Source organism: Cucurbita moschata, unplaced genomic scaffold, assembly GCF_002738365.1.
Source record: "Cucurbita moschata cultivar Rifu unplaced genomic scaffold, Cmos_1.0 Cmo_Scf00022, whole genome shotgun sequence".
Taxonomy (NCBI): Eukaryota; Viridiplantae; Streptophyta; class Magnoliopsida; order Cucurbitales; family Cucurbitaceae; genus Cucurbita; species Cucurbita moschata.
This window is the reverse complement of record NW_019268538.1, coordinates 2,995,801-3,012,925: the sequence shown is the minus strand read 5'-3', so window position 1 is coordinate 3,012,925 and position 17,125 is coordinate 2,995,801. Positions and strand designations below refer to the sequence as shown.

The 17,125-nt window shown below is 36.6% G+C and overlaps 4 protein-coding genes, 1 long non-coding RNA gene and 3 other non-coding genes across 9 annotated transcripts in view; 5 read left to right on the top strand and 3 right to left on the bottom strand.

The window, feature by feature from the left end:
- Positions 1-740, bottom strand: part of LOC111459620 (transcription factor RAX2-like) — a 2,204-nt gene extending 1,464 nt beyond the window's left edge. Inside the window, exons 1-2 of the mRNA XM_023102609.1 lie at positions 482-740; positions 121-250 (exon numbers count right to left, since the gene is read on the bottom strand). Coding sequence (XP_022958377.1) covers positions 121-250; positions 482-617 — 266 coding nt within the window. The 5' untranslated portion in view covers positions 618-740. The remainder of the gene's footprint in view (positions 1-120; positions 251-481) is intronic.
- A 4,080-nt stretch (positions 741-4,820) lies between these two features.
- On the top strand, positions 4,821-6,042 carry LOC111459169 (xyloglucan endotransglucosylase/hydrolase protein 31-like). The gene is made up of 4 exons (XM_023101936.1): positions 4,821-5,095; positions 5,186-5,286; positions 5,369-5,586; positions 5,660-6,042. Exons 1-4 carry the CDS (start codon positions 4,867-4,869, stop codon positions 6,000-6,002), a joined length of 891 nt encoding a protein of 296 aa, XP_022957704.1. The 5' UTR covers positions 4,821-4,866; the 3' UTR covers positions 6,003-6,042.
- A 799-nt stretch (positions 6,043-6,841) lies between these two features.
- On the top strand, positions 6,842-6,932 carry TRNAY-GUA. Its single transcript is given in 2 exon segments — positions 6,842-6,878; positions 6,897-6,932. It is a non-coding gene; the product is annotated as a tRNA-Tyr (tRNA).
- An 80-nt stretch (positions 6,933-7,012) lies between these two features.
- On the top strand, positions 7,013-7,102 carry TRNAY-GUA. The gene is given in 2 exon segments: positions 7,013-7,049; positions 7,067-7,102. It is a non-coding gene; the product is annotated as a tRNA-Tyr (tRNA).
- An 81-nt stretch (positions 7,103-7,183) lies between these two features.
- Positions 7,184-7,273, top strand: TRNAY-GUA. The gene is given in 2 exon segments: positions 7,184-7,220; positions 7,238-7,273. It is a non-coding gene; the product is annotated as a tRNA-Tyr (tRNA).
- Positions 7,274-7,661: 388 nt separating this feature from the next.
- On the bottom strand, positions 7,662-9,863 carry LOC111459850 (probable glucuronoxylan glucuronosyltransferase IRX7). Its single transcript, XM_023102936.1, has 4 exons — positions 9,320-9,863; positions 8,893-9,242; positions 8,570-8,820; positions 7,662-8,491 (listed from the first exon to the last, which is right to left on the bottom strand). Exons 1-4 carry the CDS (start codon positions 9,612-9,614, stop codon positions 8,026-8,028), a joined length of 1,362 nt encoding a protein of 453 aa, XP_022958704.1. The 5' UTR covers positions 9,615-9,863; the 3' UTR covers positions 7,662-8,025.
- Positions 9,864-13,976: 4,113 nt separating this feature from the next.
- LOC111459455 lies at positions 13,977-15,169 on the top strand. Its single transcript, XM_023102373.1, has 2 exons — positions 13,977-14,225; positions 14,324-15,169. The coding sequence occupies exons 1-2, from the start codon at positions 14,172-14,174 to the stop codon at positions 15,023-15,025; spliced, it is 756 nt and encodes a 251-aa protein (XP_022958141.1). The 5' UTR covers positions 13,977-14,171; the 3' UTR covers positions 15,026-15,169.
- LOC111459456 lies at positions 14,671-17,080 on the bottom strand. Of its 2 annotated transcripts, none has more exons than XR_002713300.1 (4): positions 16,705-17,080; positions 16,399-16,578; positions 15,249-15,422; positions 14,671-15,028 (listed from the first exon to the last, which is right to left on the bottom strand). It is a non-coding gene; the product is annotated as an uncharacterized LOC111459456 (long non-coding RNA). The 2 variants fall into 2 exon arrangements; XR_002713301.1 differs by having other exon boundaries at positions 14,949-15,028; positions 15,249-15,310; positions 16,705-17,077.
- Positions 17,081-17,125: the final 45 nt, after the last annotated feature.

The window sequence follows — 17,125 nt, the reverse complement described above, 5'->3', positions numbered from 1 at the left end:
AAAAAAAAAAAAAAAAAAAAAAAAAAAAAAAAAAAAAAAAAAAAAAAAAAAAAAAAAAAAAAGTTTGAGAAAAAGGGTTTTTCTGGGAAGAGGAGAAATTTCTGTGTTCTTTTTGGTTACCGGCTTCCAATGGTGGCGAAGAGAGTGCAAATGATTCTATCTTCCTCAGCTGAAAATTCACCATGCTTAATATTTGGCCTCAGGTAATTCAGCCATCTCAATCTGCAACTCTTCCCACACCGTTTAAGACCTGATTCAAACAACACAACTCAATTCAACTCAACTCGTTAAGCTAATATCGATTAAAATGCTTGAATTTTAACGTCCGAACATGGAAAGATGATAAGTTTATAAGTAAGGAATGCGTTTTCATTGGTAAGAGGCCTTTTAGGGAAGTACAAAAGCAAAGCTACGAGAGTTTATGCTCAAAATAGACAAATATCATACCATTACGAAGGTCCGTGACTCCTAAAAAACATACCAGCTTTGTGAGGAAGGGAAATCCAATTGCCACCAGTCCCATAGGTTTGTATGAAGTGTTTGAGCTTAGTATCCTCTTCAGGTGACCATGGCCCCTTTTTCACATTTGCTTTGTCGCAACAAGGCGCCCTTCCCATGTGTGTGGCTTTGTTGAGTTTAGATCTCTACAATAATGGTGAAGCTCCAACCACCTCCCACTCTCTTATATAACAAAAAAAAAAAGAACTCCTACGCTAATAATTACATGAACTTGGGGTGTATTGAGTTTGTTACAACCATACCACTCTCCAAAGTCTTCATTATTGCTATAATATAATCTCTTTTCAACAGGAAACCTCAACAAGTAATCAAAAATTATGTAGACCGAGCGTTTTGGTCCTATCGATAATGACATCCTCCAAACCCCTCGACTACATAATTTGACTAATTTTGTACTTACTTTTGAGAATATTTGCTAAAATTACTGCCCCTGAAATTCTCTCTTTATAATTATCAAATAAATTATAAAGTGAACGGAAGGAAGAATAAATGAATACAAGTGAAATATGATATCTATGGTACATTGTTATGGAAACAAATATCTTCAATAAAAGGTCGAGGTATCTATGGTAAGTCGTAATTGAAGGTTAAATATCCTTAACACACCTCGCAAGTTGAGCATTGGATTTGAACGAACGTGAAGCTTGGATTTGAAAAGTTTAAAGACAGATCGATAGAGAGTAGAATTAGAAAGAGGAGAACCATCAGCAGTCAGGTGTTGAAAAACAACCATAGGTTGTGGGCTACAGAGACACAAGGTAGAAACTTTAGAATTAGGTCGATGGCTCTATTATGAGAAAAGGACAAGAGACAGAGGGAGAGAGGGTAGTTGTGAAGAAGGAAAGGTGGCCGTGATGGCATTAGAGCAGTAGAGGAAGAAGAGAGGAGAAACTGAGAATGCGAACTCTGAAGTGTATTTTAGACGAAGAAAGAAAGAGAGGGGCGAAGACGGAGTGGAGTCGGCACCTTGTGGATTGATTTGCTATCGAGCAAATGAGCACAAGTAAGAATATCTCGAGCATATTTTAACTGAATAGTAAATAGATCATCATGAATGGGTAAAGAGCCACAATAATAGATCTAGAGACAGTGATTCTGTTCACAGCACCACTATTGCCAAGAGTGATGCCCTGTCGGCGGAGCCGGTAGAGAAGTAGCTAACGTCAAAGCATGTGGTGAGGTTTCAATGGACGAAAAGGGCGTCATGCCCCCGTCGCAAGGGATGAAGACAGTGATGAGGACAATATATTTGCATCATATAAACCGTCAAATATGATATCTACCGTAAACCGTAATGGATTGAATTAAGATGGGAGGGTAAATTGGGATAAAAACAAGGGAAATAGAAGTGGGGACAGGAAGGTGCATGCATGAAGAAATGGATAAAGAGAGAAAGTGATGAGAATGGTGATAGCAGATATGTATATCAAATGTGGGCTTTTGGGTTTACAACAATCTCCCCCCTCCAATTCATCTAATGTCTATGGATTGAAAGATGGATCATACACACTCACCAACATCACATGCATTCAATTCTGAACATTTCTTCAATTGGGACATTGTGTACTGTTGGATGATGACGTGATCTATGCATCGCTGCCAAAACAATCAGTCCTAGGTTGTCATGGGAAATGTTTGTAAATTGTAATGTTGTAAAAATCAACACTTTTTTAAATTTTTGGGTCTAAAATGGGAACCTCGAGTGACCCGTGTTTTAGATTTGGGGCGGCTCGAGCGGAGACTACCCCTACTCTCTAATAGTGTGCTAAAAGAAAATACGACGTGTGGGATCCTACATCCTCCAGTGAAGCATTTTTTATAAATGTTTAGAAACCTCTTGTTAGCATACGCGTTTTATAAGTTATGAGGAGAAGCTCGAAAAAAAGACATAAAGAAGACAATATGTACTAGCGGTGAGTTTAGACGACTGATTCATGTCTTACTTGACAACGGCCTCATAGATGTCAAACTAAACCTAATTTAATTGGTTTATGCTTTTAATTAATATATATATATTAAAAGATTAACGATCAGAGGGGAGTGGGACCCAGGAGCTATATTATAAATGTTAGTAAGAGAAAAAGTCAAAGAACAGGAAAGACGAGTTGGATTTGATCGAGACAAAACTGGGAGAAAGCGAGTGACGTCACCAATTACGTGTCCATATCACTTTTCAAACCTTTTTTTTTTTTTTTTTTAATGTTTTTCTTCTTTGCTATGTTGACGTGGCATTCATACTGCCTCCACTTTCTCCACCATTTTTGTCTTCATTCGCTCTCTTCTCATTTGCACTCCAACAATGACTAAATGTGATATAATGTATTTTTATTATAAATTAAATTGCTTTCAAATTTAATTTTAAAATATCGATTCTTAAACTTTTAATTTAATTTTATATTTTAAAATATTGTGTAATAGGATTATCACCTAGTCGACATATTCTTTCACAAAAAATAACCCATTAGAATGCATGAATGGAATATAAAATAGATATGATTAGCATAAATTTCCACAAATAATTGATGGGATTAGATTCAAATTTTTTTACCAATAGACTCTAATTTTTCACATGGTTGGTAGAAAAACCATTGACTGAACTATTAAATCTTGATTTAAAATACATTTGGTAATCTTCAATAATAGTAATGATAATATATTTTTTTACAAAAGTGAATTAATAAGTTTTTTTTAATAAAAAAATCAATCCAATTATTATTAGTAAACTCTATCTATATATAATCTATAACTAGACTAATTTAACTAAATGTTGAAATTATTGATTATTTCGGAATTATAAAATTTGAATTCATTTATGATTAAAAAAAATAATAAATATTTGTACCTATTCATTTCAATTTCCTAAAGCTTGAAAACCTTAATAACGTAGAAGTTAAAATGGCCCATTGGGCTCAATAGAACTTTAATGGACCATTCATGGGCTTTCCCTCCCTTAAAGCCTCCCTACCACACATTTTCACATCAGTTATACAAAAATTATATAAATTTTTGAAACCTTCACTGAAGAAAGAAAAAAAAAAAAAAAAAAATCCCGTATGAAAATGGATTAACTTTTGGTATCAATTTTTTACCCATTTTTTTACCTAATTGATTCATGATCAACCAATAGGCAAAATAAGCATAGTCTATTGCTATCTATTTCCTACAAAGAAATCATAGTTTTGAATCTTGTTGTTCCTATATATTATTTTAATACTTGAAAAATGAATGGTCATCGATGAACATAATTAGATAGGCAAGCAACAAAAGCTAGCTAGGACCACATTTCTAATTCTATGCAACTTCTAAGTTGGGGAAAACAATCATATAAGTTGGGGAAAATAATCAACCATATTTCTAATTCTATGCAACTTAGAAGTTGGCGAAAACAATCATATAAATGAGTAAATGCGTGACGTCTCTATTTATATGGCAACTATTCAAATATTTAAACCTAAGAGTACATAATATCATACGGATTCTCATACGAATTCAAGAACATGGAGATAGAAGATATTGTGTCAAAATTCTATGATTAATCTATTTTTTTTAATTTCTTATTTATAATGGGAACGATGAATCCTAAAAACCTTATAATTTGAATCACTCCGGCCTATTGCGATTGAATGAGAATATTTACCAGTCAATAACAGTGAAAAAGTGTCATTTTAAGGATCAAGGGAAATCCAAAATCACATGAGATGCATGAGAGCAATGAACCACGCAGTGAGATGAGGTTTGTTCCTAAAAATAGAATATATGACAAAATCAGCCGTCACAGTAAATCAAGGAAAAAGAAAAACTCAACACAATTGTGATTCCAATTACGGTTTGAAATAATGCATGAAACTAAAGCGAGAAAGTAATTACCTTCATGGAAACCTTTTATGCTGAATATTGGCGTCAATCAATTCGTGCTTTTCATGCCTTATCTCCTGCAAAAGCACTTCACCAAAAACGCATAGATGGGCCATTTTTTGCGACATCAATCACGTTATTACTCCTCCTCTTCCTTTGGCTTTTCCATTCCAGAACAGAGCAGCAGCCATTGCTTGCTACTTCTTCCAATTTCCATACACTGAAACCAACAAACAACATTGAGAACAAAGAAAGATCAGACACGACAAGTTTTTTGTGTTTTCTTGAATTCAAGAGGATTACGATTCACACGACAAGTTTTTTGTGTTTTCTTCAATTCAAGAGGATTACGATTCTTTTTCTTTCTCCACAGCCCCGAAAATTCTGTAATGTGGGGCCTTAAATCTCAAGAACTCCCCTATTTATTCCCAAATTTCCACTCCATTTCTCTTCAATTCTCTGCCCCACGCCCCCATTGAAGATTGCAGTGGTATGCCATCGTATTCCTGCAATTTCATGGCTAAGCCTTCACTTTTCGTCTTGGTTTTTGTTGTTGTGATGTATCTTAGTACTGCTCAGGGTCCACCTCCTTTCCCTGGCTACTACCCCAGTTCCTCTGTTCAATCCAAAGGCTTCAGTGAGTACTTTGCAAACCTCTGGGGTCCTCAGCATCAAAGGGTCGATCAAGGCACCTTGACAATTTGGCTCGACAAAACCTCAGGTCCACAAGTTTGGTCCCTATATTCACATTCTCTCTGACCCCATTTCGTATTTTGCTTGATTTTTCTCTCTGCGGCATTTCGTCGAACAGGTAGTGGGTATAAATCACTGCGCTCGTACCGATCCGGTTACTTTGGTGTTTCTGTTAAACTCCAATCTGGTTATACTGCTGGCGTTATCACATCATTCTACGTTAGTATAATCATCATTACAAAACCCTTGAAAATGAGTTAACCAACCTGAACTAACTGCGTTTCGTTTTGTTCTCATTTAGCTTTCGAACAATCAATATTTCCCTGGAAACCACGACGAAATTGACATCGAATTCCTGGGAACCACGCCGGGGAAGCCATACACTCTGCAAACAAACGTTTTCATTAGAGGAAGTGGAGATGGAAACGTAATTGGAAGAGAAATGAAGTTCCATCTCTGGTTTGATCCCACACAGGATTTCCACCATTACGCAATTCAATGGACTCCATCAGATATCATGTCCGTATAATTTATATTCAATACACGTCTTGTTTGTACAGATTTCCAATGATTAATTCCATCGTCTTGACAGTTTTTTGGTGGACGACGTACCGATTCGAAGATATACAAAAATGAACGACGCAACTTTCCCAACACGGAAAATGTGGATTTACGGTTCGATATGGGATGCTTCTGAATGGGCGACAGAGGATGGAAAATACAAGGCGGATTATGAGTACCAGCCGTTTGTATCCAAGTACCAGAACTTCAAAATAAGCGGTTGCACGGCGGAGGCAGCGGAGTCTTGCAGGGGAGACTCCGGCGGGATGAGCCAAGAGCGGTATCGGGCGATGGAGTGGGTGCAGAGGAATTACCTAGTGTATGATTATTGCCATGATCCCAAGAGAGACCGTACGCAGATACCTGAATGTTAAAATTAAACCTAAGCTTAAATAATTATAAATTTACCAAAAACAAGAAAAAAAAAAAAGAAAAAAAAAAAAGAGGTTTGGTGTTAGGTCTTGTGATGGGTCCAGCTTCGGGGAAAGGTTCGGGTATTGCAATACTACGTGTGCGTCCAAGGCCCACCAATATTTGATTACGGGGTTTATTTAAAATGTTTATATATAAGAAAATAGTCAAAATAGTGGCTGTTTTGTGGGTACAAAAGCTTCAAACTTTTTTATTTTATTTTTCATTTTAATGAATTTAATAGATTAATTTAGTTAAAGAATCGGAACAAAATAGATTGAGAAACGAACCCAACTAGCCCATCATGGGAAGGAAAAATTGGGTCTAAGCCTAAGTTATGGTAAAATATTTATGACACAATCAAAATGACATTTATTTTGAGTAAGGTAAAAAGTCCTATTTTACTTTTTAATACGATTAAACTTGATCATTGAATTATTGGACACAATAGTTTCAGAAAAAGTTAAAAATTAAAATTGACACAATCATGTTAGGTTCCACATCCAATTCTCTGCTTACAAATCTTATCCCTAATTTCTCATATTTAATGCCTTTCTTACTTAATTTTCAATTTCTAACCATTTAACTTCCACAATTAAATTCCTACACAAAACTATATTACCATTTCGGGTCAAAATTTTAAAACAAAAAAATAATACTCATCTAATTTCTAAATAAAAAATATAAATATATATATATATATATATAGTTGTCAAATAGAACTAGATGTCAGACACCAATGTTATTTTCTTTTTAGAAGGAAAAAAAGGGCTATAGCAAATATGAAAATTACAAAACAAATCCGACCTTAGCTCAGTTGGTAGAGCGGAGGACTGTAGTGGGCATTTCATCAGTTAATCCTTAGGTCGCTGGTTCGAATCCGGCAGGTCGGATATTTTATCAATAATTTAACAGAAATTAAAGACAATTCGTAAGTATTTGTGTTAAAAAAATGTGACTTCGGAACACAAATCCGACCTTAGCTCAGTTGGTAGAGCGGAGGACTGTAGTGGCTTTCCAACAGCATATCCTTAGGTCGCTGGTTCGAATCCGGCAGGTTGGATATTTTTTGATTAATTGAACGGAGATTAAAGACAACGTACAAGTATTTTTATTCAAAGAAATTTGACTTTCGAACACAAATCCGACCTTAGCTCAGTTGGTAGAGTGGAGGACTGTAATGGTATTCTAACAGCATATCCTTAGGTAGCTGGTTCGAATCCGGCAGGTCGGAATATTTACAAAAAAAAAAAAAAATTAGAGTAACAGGTTACATTTGTGTGCCAATAATTGTGATAAAATTGAATGAGCCCGTGACCTGACGACGACTGATATACCTCTACACTGAGCCCGACAATTACACGATTGTGTAATTTAAAGCTCTGACACTCTTCAGCTGTCATAAACTTTTCTCCCACTTTCTCCTCTCTCATTATAATCCCATCCACCACCACCCTTCCCTTCCCTTTATTTATTGCATTTTCTGCCCTCTACTTTTCCCCCCCTTTTCATTTAATAATTCATACCAATTTTATACACTAAAAAATTAATTTCATTGCTTAAAATAGATTATTCCATTTTTAGTTTCTTTATTTAAATGTCATTTAATTAAAATGAGACAGAAATTAAAAAAAAATCAATTCAATTCAAAATTAAATATTCTCATTCACATGTATGGATACCACCACTGGTCATTATTATATTTGCTTCATTAGGCTGTCCAATCCGAAGCGCCCACGTGGCCTTCTCACCCCTTGATGTCGTGGCTGCTGCTACTAATATATTCCCGATGAATACTTGACCAGCTGTATTTGGGCCCCACCATTACAAATGAAATACCATTCTTCACTGTACGACCAGTTTCATGCAAAATCCAGCTGTCTTCCACCATCATCCCCATACCCAACCACACCCACACCCACGTAGGAAAGGTAGACCACTTTTTAATGGAAAACTCCGTCAATTAACTGATGACGTGGCCTACTTTTATTGCTTTGAAACCCTCGAACGCCTATACGACCTGTCCAGCTTCTCCGACAGGGCATGAACCACCTGCCATGTGGCATCGCCTTCTTCTAGCTGATCGTGGAACAGCAGGGCCCGCCGATTCCTCGGGTCCCATAAGTTCTTTTGGATAGTACTCAGATTGGAAGCTGCCACGTGTTCCAGAATCTCCCCCAATTTCCCGATATCCTTTTCCGCCACGGTTATGGATATCTCCGCCCAGTTCACGGCGGTGGGGAAGGGCAACCGGATCCCGTCAGCTATTATTACCGGCACGCATCCCAACGCCACGGACTCAACCAGCCTCGGGCTCCACGGAGCCCACCCCAAAGGGCACAAACAAAAAACCGAACGTGCTATCTCTGACTGGTAACCGGCAAATCTGTGCCTCTGCAGGTAAAATCTCCGATCGCCGTTGAATTTTCGCCAAATCATTGTCCTCACCTTCCTAAAACCCCGCATGAGGTAAGTAAAACTTCACATAAGGAAAAGTATTATTAGAAGAGAAAGAGTTACAAAAATGTACTTGCTGTAATAACGTCCGCTGACATTCTTGGGATTCACCTCCATTTTACCCCTAAAGAACGCGAAAATATCTCTCCGGCCAGTCACCGGCAACTTCTCGAGTGTACCCCGTACAGATACCGGCGAAATATACGGCGGAATAACGACGTGTTCAACATCTTGACACGGATGTTTGTAGTTGACTCCAAAAGTTTGCAATATAATCGAGTTCTTCAAGAACGAAGGTACTCCGTCAGCTATGGCGACATCCTCCTGGGAAACAAAATTAAAATTAACGTTGGACTAAATCAAACTTGGGTTTGTTGTGTTGCGCCGTTTAATTACCATGGTGCGAAAGCAAGAAGCGAAGTCGTGAGAAGCGACAAAGACATGGTCGGAGCCATTGGTGCGATTCCAAAAGGGGTAATGAGAGGAAATGAAGGCGACGGCGGAGGCAATGAGGGAACGAGCATGGCCTATGGCAGGGAAGCCATTGATGGTGCTGAAATTGCAAGAAACATAAACAGGTACGAAGAAAAAATCAGCTGCAAGTGGGTCAAATGTCCTGTAAGTGCTGTTCATAAGGGCTCTATGAATGGCCACCTCCGAAGCAAACAAATGGTTAGAACACCGCTCGTTTGTAGTCCAATCCACGTTGTATTTCGATGGCAAATCGTACACGAAAACCTTCAACACTAAATCACCCAAAAACAAAGAATCAACAAAATGGTTCATAAAACAGAGTCAAAACAGAGCAAAAAAACTTGAGGACCTTGATTTTCTTGAACTTGGTGGAGGAATGTATCGTGTGAAGACTCGATGAGGGCACGAGAAGCGAGCTTGAATATGGGATTTGGGAGATGGGTTTTGGTGATTAGAGGTGGTTCATGGTTGTGGGTGATGTAATAAGAGGTAAAAAGGTAGAGTGAAAGAGTAAGCGATAAAACCCATTTGTAATATTTGATGAAGAAGCTCTGTTCTTGAGCTCTTCCGCCATTTTTGTGATGAAAAAGCTTCATTTTCACATAGAATCCCCTCCTTCTGGGGTATATTTTAGACTCCACCATCTCATTTAATACCAAACAATTGAAGAAGAAGAAGAAGAAGAAGAAGAAGAGCTTGAAAGGGATTTGAAACAAATGGAAAAGTTGCAGAGAAACAAGGAAGATGAGAGAAAAGCTTGGTTTCTTTAATTTGGGTCAGAAGATGGAAATCGGCGGAGACGACGGGTCCACTGTTGTTTTAAAATTTTGACAGTTGAAAAAGACGGAAATGACCTCATGAAGTTTGTTTATAGAATGGGTTGAGCGTGGGGTTTTTAGTCAAAGTCGAAGTGTTTGATTATAATCTAATAATAAGATCTTAGAGGTGCATTTAATCAACAAAGCTCTAACTTTTCTTTCTCATTACTAAACAGATCGGCTGCTTTTCCCGATAAACAAACCAGCTTTGCTCTGTCCAAACCTGACAACCCCTTACCCACTTTTAAGAAAATTTCAAAATTTTAAATTCAAATAATAATAATAATAAATTCTTCCTTCCAAAACTCCTATAAACCCTAGAGTCCTCGTTAATACACTGTCTACCGTCCTCTTGTATTAACACATTCTTTCCCTTTAACGTGTAATCTCATAGTCTACTTTATTACTGGCCAATGTGCTTTTGTAACAACCCATTGTGAGTTAGCTTGCTCTAGTAACACTCCACAGTTTCTCTCTCCAACTGATGTAGAATCTCACAATCTACTCTTAGGGGCCAGCGTTCTCGTTGGCTTACCGTTTAGTTTTTGCCACAAGCCCACTACTAACAAATATTGTATGCTATTAGTCTCGTAATTTTAAAATGAAGAGAGTTTTTGGTATAAATACACAAATTTAATACTTGGAATAGGAATATATGTTGATGGATTGTATAAAATTTGATTGTGTTAGCAAATGAAATGAAGTCACGTGCACGGCAAGGCATAGCTGCAAAAAAATCATATGCCCATTCTTTACCCTTTAATATTCCTCACCTTCCTCTTTTATTATTGTTTTTTTTTTTAAATTTTTTTTTTCTCCCCATTTTTCTTCTTATTATTAGTTTAGGGTTGGTTCCAATTTTTTGCAAAAAAGAAAGAAAGCAAACCCACCAAATTCCCCTTCGCCTTACGCTTTCTTAATCCGCCATTAACTTAATTAAACATGTTTAGTTAGCATACACCACTTACTTAATTAATGTGTTAAATTACAATTTAAAATTTTTAAATACATTCGCTGGCAGTGGGCCCCACACTTCATGTTCTTTTATTTTTTAAATAAATCAAGTTTATCTGAGTATTATGATTTTTACCAGTTGACTTTTAAGTTAATTTACTCAAACAATGTTACGTATGTATTATTTGAGATTAAAGATGTTCAATTATTGAAAAACGAGGGGTCCATTTGATTCGTGTAAAATGAATATATTAAATACGCTACGAACATTATGACTAGGTTTATATATATATATATATATATGTGTGGGTATAAGGCAATCATAGGGAGCCCCATAAGGCTAGAAAAAGAGACTTTAAGGTCGGGTTGTGCGAGGGAATATGAAAAAAATGAGGAACTGTCCATTAAGAAAAAGAAAAATGTAGGACCTGCCCTCCCTCGGTAGGGAAGGAACAATGCTAACTGAAAAGAGAAGGGATAAAAAGTGAAGGGATGGACCCTTCCTTACATTACATTTGTTGGAGGACTTATATTAGCTGAACTGGAAAGTTATGGACATTTTTAGGGGCACTGACCCTACACTGTTCATCCATTAGCTGTCCAACCACATGCAAACTTATAAACAAAGAGAGCTCCAATATAATAATATATATATATATATATATATATATATATATATATATATACACATACATACATACATGTTCGTCTCTCAATCATCTAATGACACAAAATGTTTGACATGTGGAAGATCTCATGTAAATGGAAACGAAACATTTTTGAAAGGGTGTGGAAACTTGTTTCTAGGAGACATGTTTTATATCTGTAAGATTGGCGGGATAAATGGATAATATCTATTGACGGTAGATTTGGGCTATTACTCAAGAGGGGTGCACTGTAAGATCCTAAATTGGTTGGAGAGGGAAACAAAATATTGTTATAAAGACGTGAAAAGCTTTCTCTAACATATGTGTTTTAAGAACTTTGAGGGAAAGTTTGAAGGCAAAAACTTAAAAAGGACAATATCTATTAGTAGTGGACTTCCGTCGTTACAATGTCTCCATACTAAACATGTTTTAAAACCCTGAGGTTGATATGGGTGTGTTTTAATACCATAAAGTTGACATGGATCAGAGCGGACCTGTAATATTTTGACTTTTCCATTGGTATATAAGTCGTTGGGTTTATTTATTTTATTTTATTTTATATTTTGGGCAAGGAATTGTATATCACATCCTTCTTCTTCCACTTTTTCTTTTTCTTTTTCTTTTTCTTTTTTCTTTTTTTAAAGTATAGTTTTTATTTATTTATTTATTTATTTATTTTATTTTAGATTCTAGAGGTATAACCTTGGTTACTTAAGGATTAAGGGTTTCAAAGATAATAAAGGAGTGGAAGAAACAATTACGAATCACGGATGATTATGCGTATTCGTGACTAAAAATAATAAGAACTTTAGATAGCGATAGGGAAGAATCATTCTTCCTTGATTTCCCATTTTTTTATATTCAATTTGATACCGTCGTTAAAGACCATGTAGTAATTTGAATACATGAATAAGACTTAGAGATATTAACACGACCCACTAGGCTTAGTGATCACTTCTCTTTCACTGTCCCATAAAATTCTTCACTTAATTTTGCCGAGATCAAATTTTTCTAAAAAAAATATATAAGGTTTATGATTTTTATTATTTAATTAAATACAATATATTTTCTTATAAAAAAAAAAAATCAATTTAAATGGTTAGAAATTTATATGTAAAGAGAGCGTTTTAATTTCCTTAAAATATAAAATATTAATTTATAAAAGTGTAATATATTAAAAAAATCAAGGAATTCGGCCCATGTTGCAAAGCCCATCTGAATGAGATCCGTTTCATGAAGCTGGTCATGGGCCGAATGGAAGCCCAATGGATTCTGGCGGGCAATTTAAAGCCCAAAATTATTAAAGCATCAATTGGACGGCCCAGAATTTGATTTCAAAATAATCTAAAATATTAAATGGTAATGAACCGGAGTGTGGAAGTCACGTGCCTTTGATGATTAGTTTATCATTTTATATTCAGCTTTCCAAACGTGTGGGGTCCTTTTTTATTTTCCTGAAATTAAATATATATTTGTAAAAAAAGAAAGTTTCTATATTTGGTCAACTAACCCATGAGGACTTTTGAGAAAATAAATCGTGAAAAATATTTTTTTGGACCCATTTAAGTAATTTACTATATTAAAAATAAAATAAATTAATATATATAAATATTTTTTTGGACCCATTTAAGTAATTTATTATATTAAAAATAAAATAAATTAATTGGGCGTTGGAAACTATTTAAATGAAAACGTTGTGATTAAATACATGATTAGACTGATGACCCACCTAAAAATAATAATTAAAGAGACATCTTATCTTATACGAGACAAATTATTCAAACGTAGTAGCTTTGTAATAACTATTAAATATTTATTTAATAATTTTTGTGTAAATATAAATGGGAGAATTTTTATTTTTTATTATTATTTTTTTGTTGCAATTATTAATATTAAATAATAAGGAAAAAAGGGATGTTGGTGAGTGGAGCCCACGCGGTTGCAATAAAGTTTGGCATCTCTATGGTATGCTTAGGAGCACAACTTTAGACCTATTATGACCCCACCACCCTTGGACTTTTCGCAATAACTTTCCCTCCAATTAATCTTCAATCGACATTCATTGTGAGGCTGACAACGATATGTAACGAACCGAAATATAATGTCGATTGTAAAGATTGAAATTGTTGGATTTTAGATCGTATGGGGACTTTTGATCCCACTTATGTTCTAATTTAGGGAATGATCGTGAGTTCATAAACAAGAAATACTCTCCCATCGGCACGAGGCCTTTTGGGAAGCCCTTTTGGAGAAGCCCAAAGCAAATGGATCACAAAGAATCACATTATGTCTCATCTTTTTAACATGATTTTGTTCTAAATTATGGTTAATAGGTACACTAATTAATGATTATGTTGACAAATGAGATCACTTGATATTTTAAATGATCAGGTTCGGGTTTATCAAGGTTTTAATTTCAGTTCATATATACACTGATATAAGCTTTTCTCCTTCGTTTCGAAACCATTTTCGGGTGTTGACTATTGATCATATGTGTCAAAACCATCAAATTTGAACACTTCTCACATCTTTCTCTCTCTAAAAGCTTATGGCATTGATAATGAAAGGTCACATCTTTCTCTGTGGGGCTCATCGCACATGCTAAGCATTCCCTAAGTCAGAAATGGATGCATGAAATATCAATATCTCACATGCAATATTTGTTTTTAGTTATTTACATTTCATCAAAATGCTCTAAATATCGCATCATATAATGTTTACATTATGAGTATCAATCCTCCAACCAACTGATACTCACTTTCTCTCTCTCTCTGAAACTGTTATGGACAACCAATGCAGCGCTTTTCTGGGTTGGGCTTACTTCTTCCAAGGAATGGTAAAAAAGTTCTTCTTTTCATCAATATTTCCAGAATTTGGCTTCTGGGTTTGTTTCCATTTCTGATTTCTTTGTTGGGTTTGTGTGCTTTCAAACAGAACATTGAAGAATTGAGGCATTCGCTTTTTTGTGCAACTCTTGAGCTGGAACAGACGAGGGCTGCAGTTCATGAGGAGTTAAGAAAGAGAGATGAACAGATAATTAATCTCAAAGAACTTTTCAGCAGAGCCAATCGAGAGAGGGATGAAGCAAATGAAAAGATCCAGAAGTTACTTATTGAGAAGCTTTTCCTTCAGCACCGAACAGGTCAACATTCAGGAATTTCCAGTGTTGAAGATGAACCAAGGAAAGGAATTGATTCCAGCAATGGCTTCTCCTCGTCGGATTGCGAAGAAAGCATTGTATCGTCTCCTGCTATTGATCCAATTCCGCCACCACAGTTCGCTACATCTCTGCCGCTACAAGCACCGTCGCAGGTTGCGGTCGAATTGGTTTCAGAGAAGCCATTGCCTGAGAAAGGCAAGCTCTTGGAAGCAGTGATGAAAGCAGGCCCTCTGCTTCAGACTCTGCTTGTTGCCGGACCTCTTCCTGAGTGGAGACACCCACCTCCGCCACTTGAATCCTTTGAGATCCCACCGGTGACAGTTCCTTCAACGCCACCACCGCAGCTCCTCCGGGATTCTCCAGTGACATTCAATCGTAGCAGCAACATTACCAACTGTGGAAGCAGAAAAAGAGCTTTGTTGGAAGGCTCTGATTCTCCAACCGAGACGAAGTGTCGAAGGCTTGCTCCTCGCTGACCACTACAAAAACCAGAGAGCAGCAAAAACACAATCATAGTATAGTATTTCTTTTTCATCCTCCGTCTGAGAAACGGGTCGAGTTTTTCCAGAATTGTTTGTCATATAAGATGCAATTCCAATTCTGAGATTCATCGTGTTCGAGAGCTTGTCTTAGATCATAGCAAAAACATAATAACTAACTGATCAAACACTCAACACAATAGTTTACAGACTTTCATACCTCCAAAATTTCTATCATGTTGTCACCATCATGTTGCATTTCAAGTTCAATCCGGTGTCTGCCTAATTCATAATATATCAAAATACAAATCAGAACATTAGGCAGGGCGAAGAACTGTAACATCAAAAGCTTCATCCAAATATGATCTTTGTGTTTCCATATCTGTGGGATTACCTGGGGAAGAGGGGTTGGGGAATCATATTCATTTCATTGCAATCTACAGATAATATTCAGAACCATACCAACCAATGAGCAAATAGGCATATACAGTAAGCAAACAAGCCATTTTCAAATTGCATAAGCATGTCCAAGTGAGGACAAAATAAAAATTTTCTCCGAAATCTCTGCCAGTTGACCACAAATGGCTATACAAACAGGCCATTTTCAGCACAACGCCATGTGCTGTCTCTGCCCCAGTCAACACGGTGATGTTTGTTAAGTTAACAGGGTAGACTGCACTTTAAACAAATCTTGACTACTTCGATCAAATAATCAAATGGGCATGGGTTTGGCTGTCTGGCTATCTTGTTTCTTCATTTGGACAAGCTTCTTGATAGCGAGAATGTAACAACCCAAGCCCACCACTAGTAGATATTGTCCTCTTTAGGTTTTCTCTCCCGGGCTTCCCCTCAAGGTTTTAAAACGCGTTTGCTAGGGAGAGGTTTCCACACCCTTATAAAGAATGCTCTGTTCCCCTCTCCGACCGATGTGGGATTTCATAATCCACCCTCTTCGAAACCAGCGTCCTCACCAGTACACCGCCTGATACAAAAACCACATACGTCCAAGACAAAGCTCAGGCTCGCCTGAGAATGGCTACTAAAAATCCAAAGATAAACTTGTAGTGACAATAAAAACCATATCAAATGGATATTAATACGATATGAGCAATACCAGTGTTCCCTAGAAAGGAACATAATACACCATTGAAAACAATAGAAAACAGTACAAGAGACGGCTTCTATAATATCATAAATTACCATATCAAACGCAAAAAAATTGGTTTCACATTTTGTCTACATTGTTAAAAAAGATTCAAGAACATATATGGGCCTATGAAACTCTTATCTCAACAGCAGAAAAATAATCTATGCATTGCAAGGAACATAGAGATCAGCTAAATTCTGATAGGTTGAACCTGAAACATAACCCCAATCCCAAGCCGACAAGACATGTGCACTATAACACCAGATATAGTAATTTGTCATCAGTAGAAAAATCCAGGGTGCAACATATTTGGAATGAGTTACAACTTCAATCCTCAGCCGTTTTTATTGCTATCTTGATTGTTTTGATGGTTGTGTTTCTCAGCATTCTACACGTCGGCAACCTAATTTGAAAAAGGAATGTGTGAATGTTAGAAGCTTTGCAAGAACAGTATTGAAAAATCCATGGGACTAAAGCATACACGGGGAATCCCATTGTTCGCATCATGAATAGGAATTGAAACACTGACTTTCGGTTTAGGAATAATTAGAGCGGAGTTTAGTACAACGTTCCTCGAGCATTGATTCAGAAAATCCATCTCCTAGGAATATATATTAGCGGCATAAGAACAAGAACTTGTGCTCGTGAAACATACCTGCCTGCGCACATATATGTTGGACAGGGCGGCCGGAAGAACTGTGAATTGGCGATAAGAGTTTTGGGTTCTGATCGGACTGTAATTGTTATCTCTTCAATCGTCGCCGTGGGTTCATTTTTCCTTGAATTGAGCTCTTCGAACTCTGCGGCTTGCTTATTCCGACCCTACCTTCTTCGCGCCATTTTGGAGTGGACAACATGGGCCGAATTTAGCCCATCAAATAACCTAAATGGGCGGGATTTAGCCCATCAAATAATCTTCAGCTACAATTTGCAAGAATATATATATAGTG

Excerpts from the sequence above, each read along its gene's own strand:
- LOC111459455 (XM_023102373.1), top strand. The coding sequence starts at position 14,172 with ATGGACAACCAATGCAGCGCTTTTCTGGGTTGGGCTTACTTCTTCCAA. Across the intron at positions 14,226-14,323 it reads CTTACTTCTTCCAAGGAATG|AACATTGAAGAATTGAGGCA; the intron begins GTAAAAAAGTTC and ends GCTTTCAAACAG.
- LOC111459850 (XM_023102936.1), bottom strand. The coding sequence starts at position 9,614 with ATGGTGGAGTCTAAAATATACCCCAGAAGGAGGGGATTCTATGTGAAA. Across the intron at positions 9,243-9,319 it reads CCAAGTTCAAGAAAATCAAG|TGTTGAAGGTTTTCGTGTAC; the intron begins GTCCTCAAGTTT and ends TGGGTGATTTAG. Across the intron at positions 8,492-8,569 it reads AGCGGACGTTATTACAGCAA|GAAGGTGAGGACAATGATTT; the intron begins GTACATTTTTGT and ends GCGGGGTTTTAG.
- LOC111459169 (XM_023101936.1), top strand. The coding sequence starts at position 4,867 with ATGCCATCGTATTCCTGCAATTTCATGGCTAAGCCTTCACTTTTCGTC. Across the intron at positions 5,096-5,185 it reads TTGGCTCGACAAAACCTCAG|GTAGTGGGTATAAATCACTG; the intron begins GTCCACAAGTTT and ends TTCGTCGAACAG. Across the intron at positions 5,587-5,659 it reads TGGACTCCATCAGATATCAT|TTTTTTGGTGGACGACGTAC; the intron begins GTCCGTATAATT and ends TCGTCTTGACAG.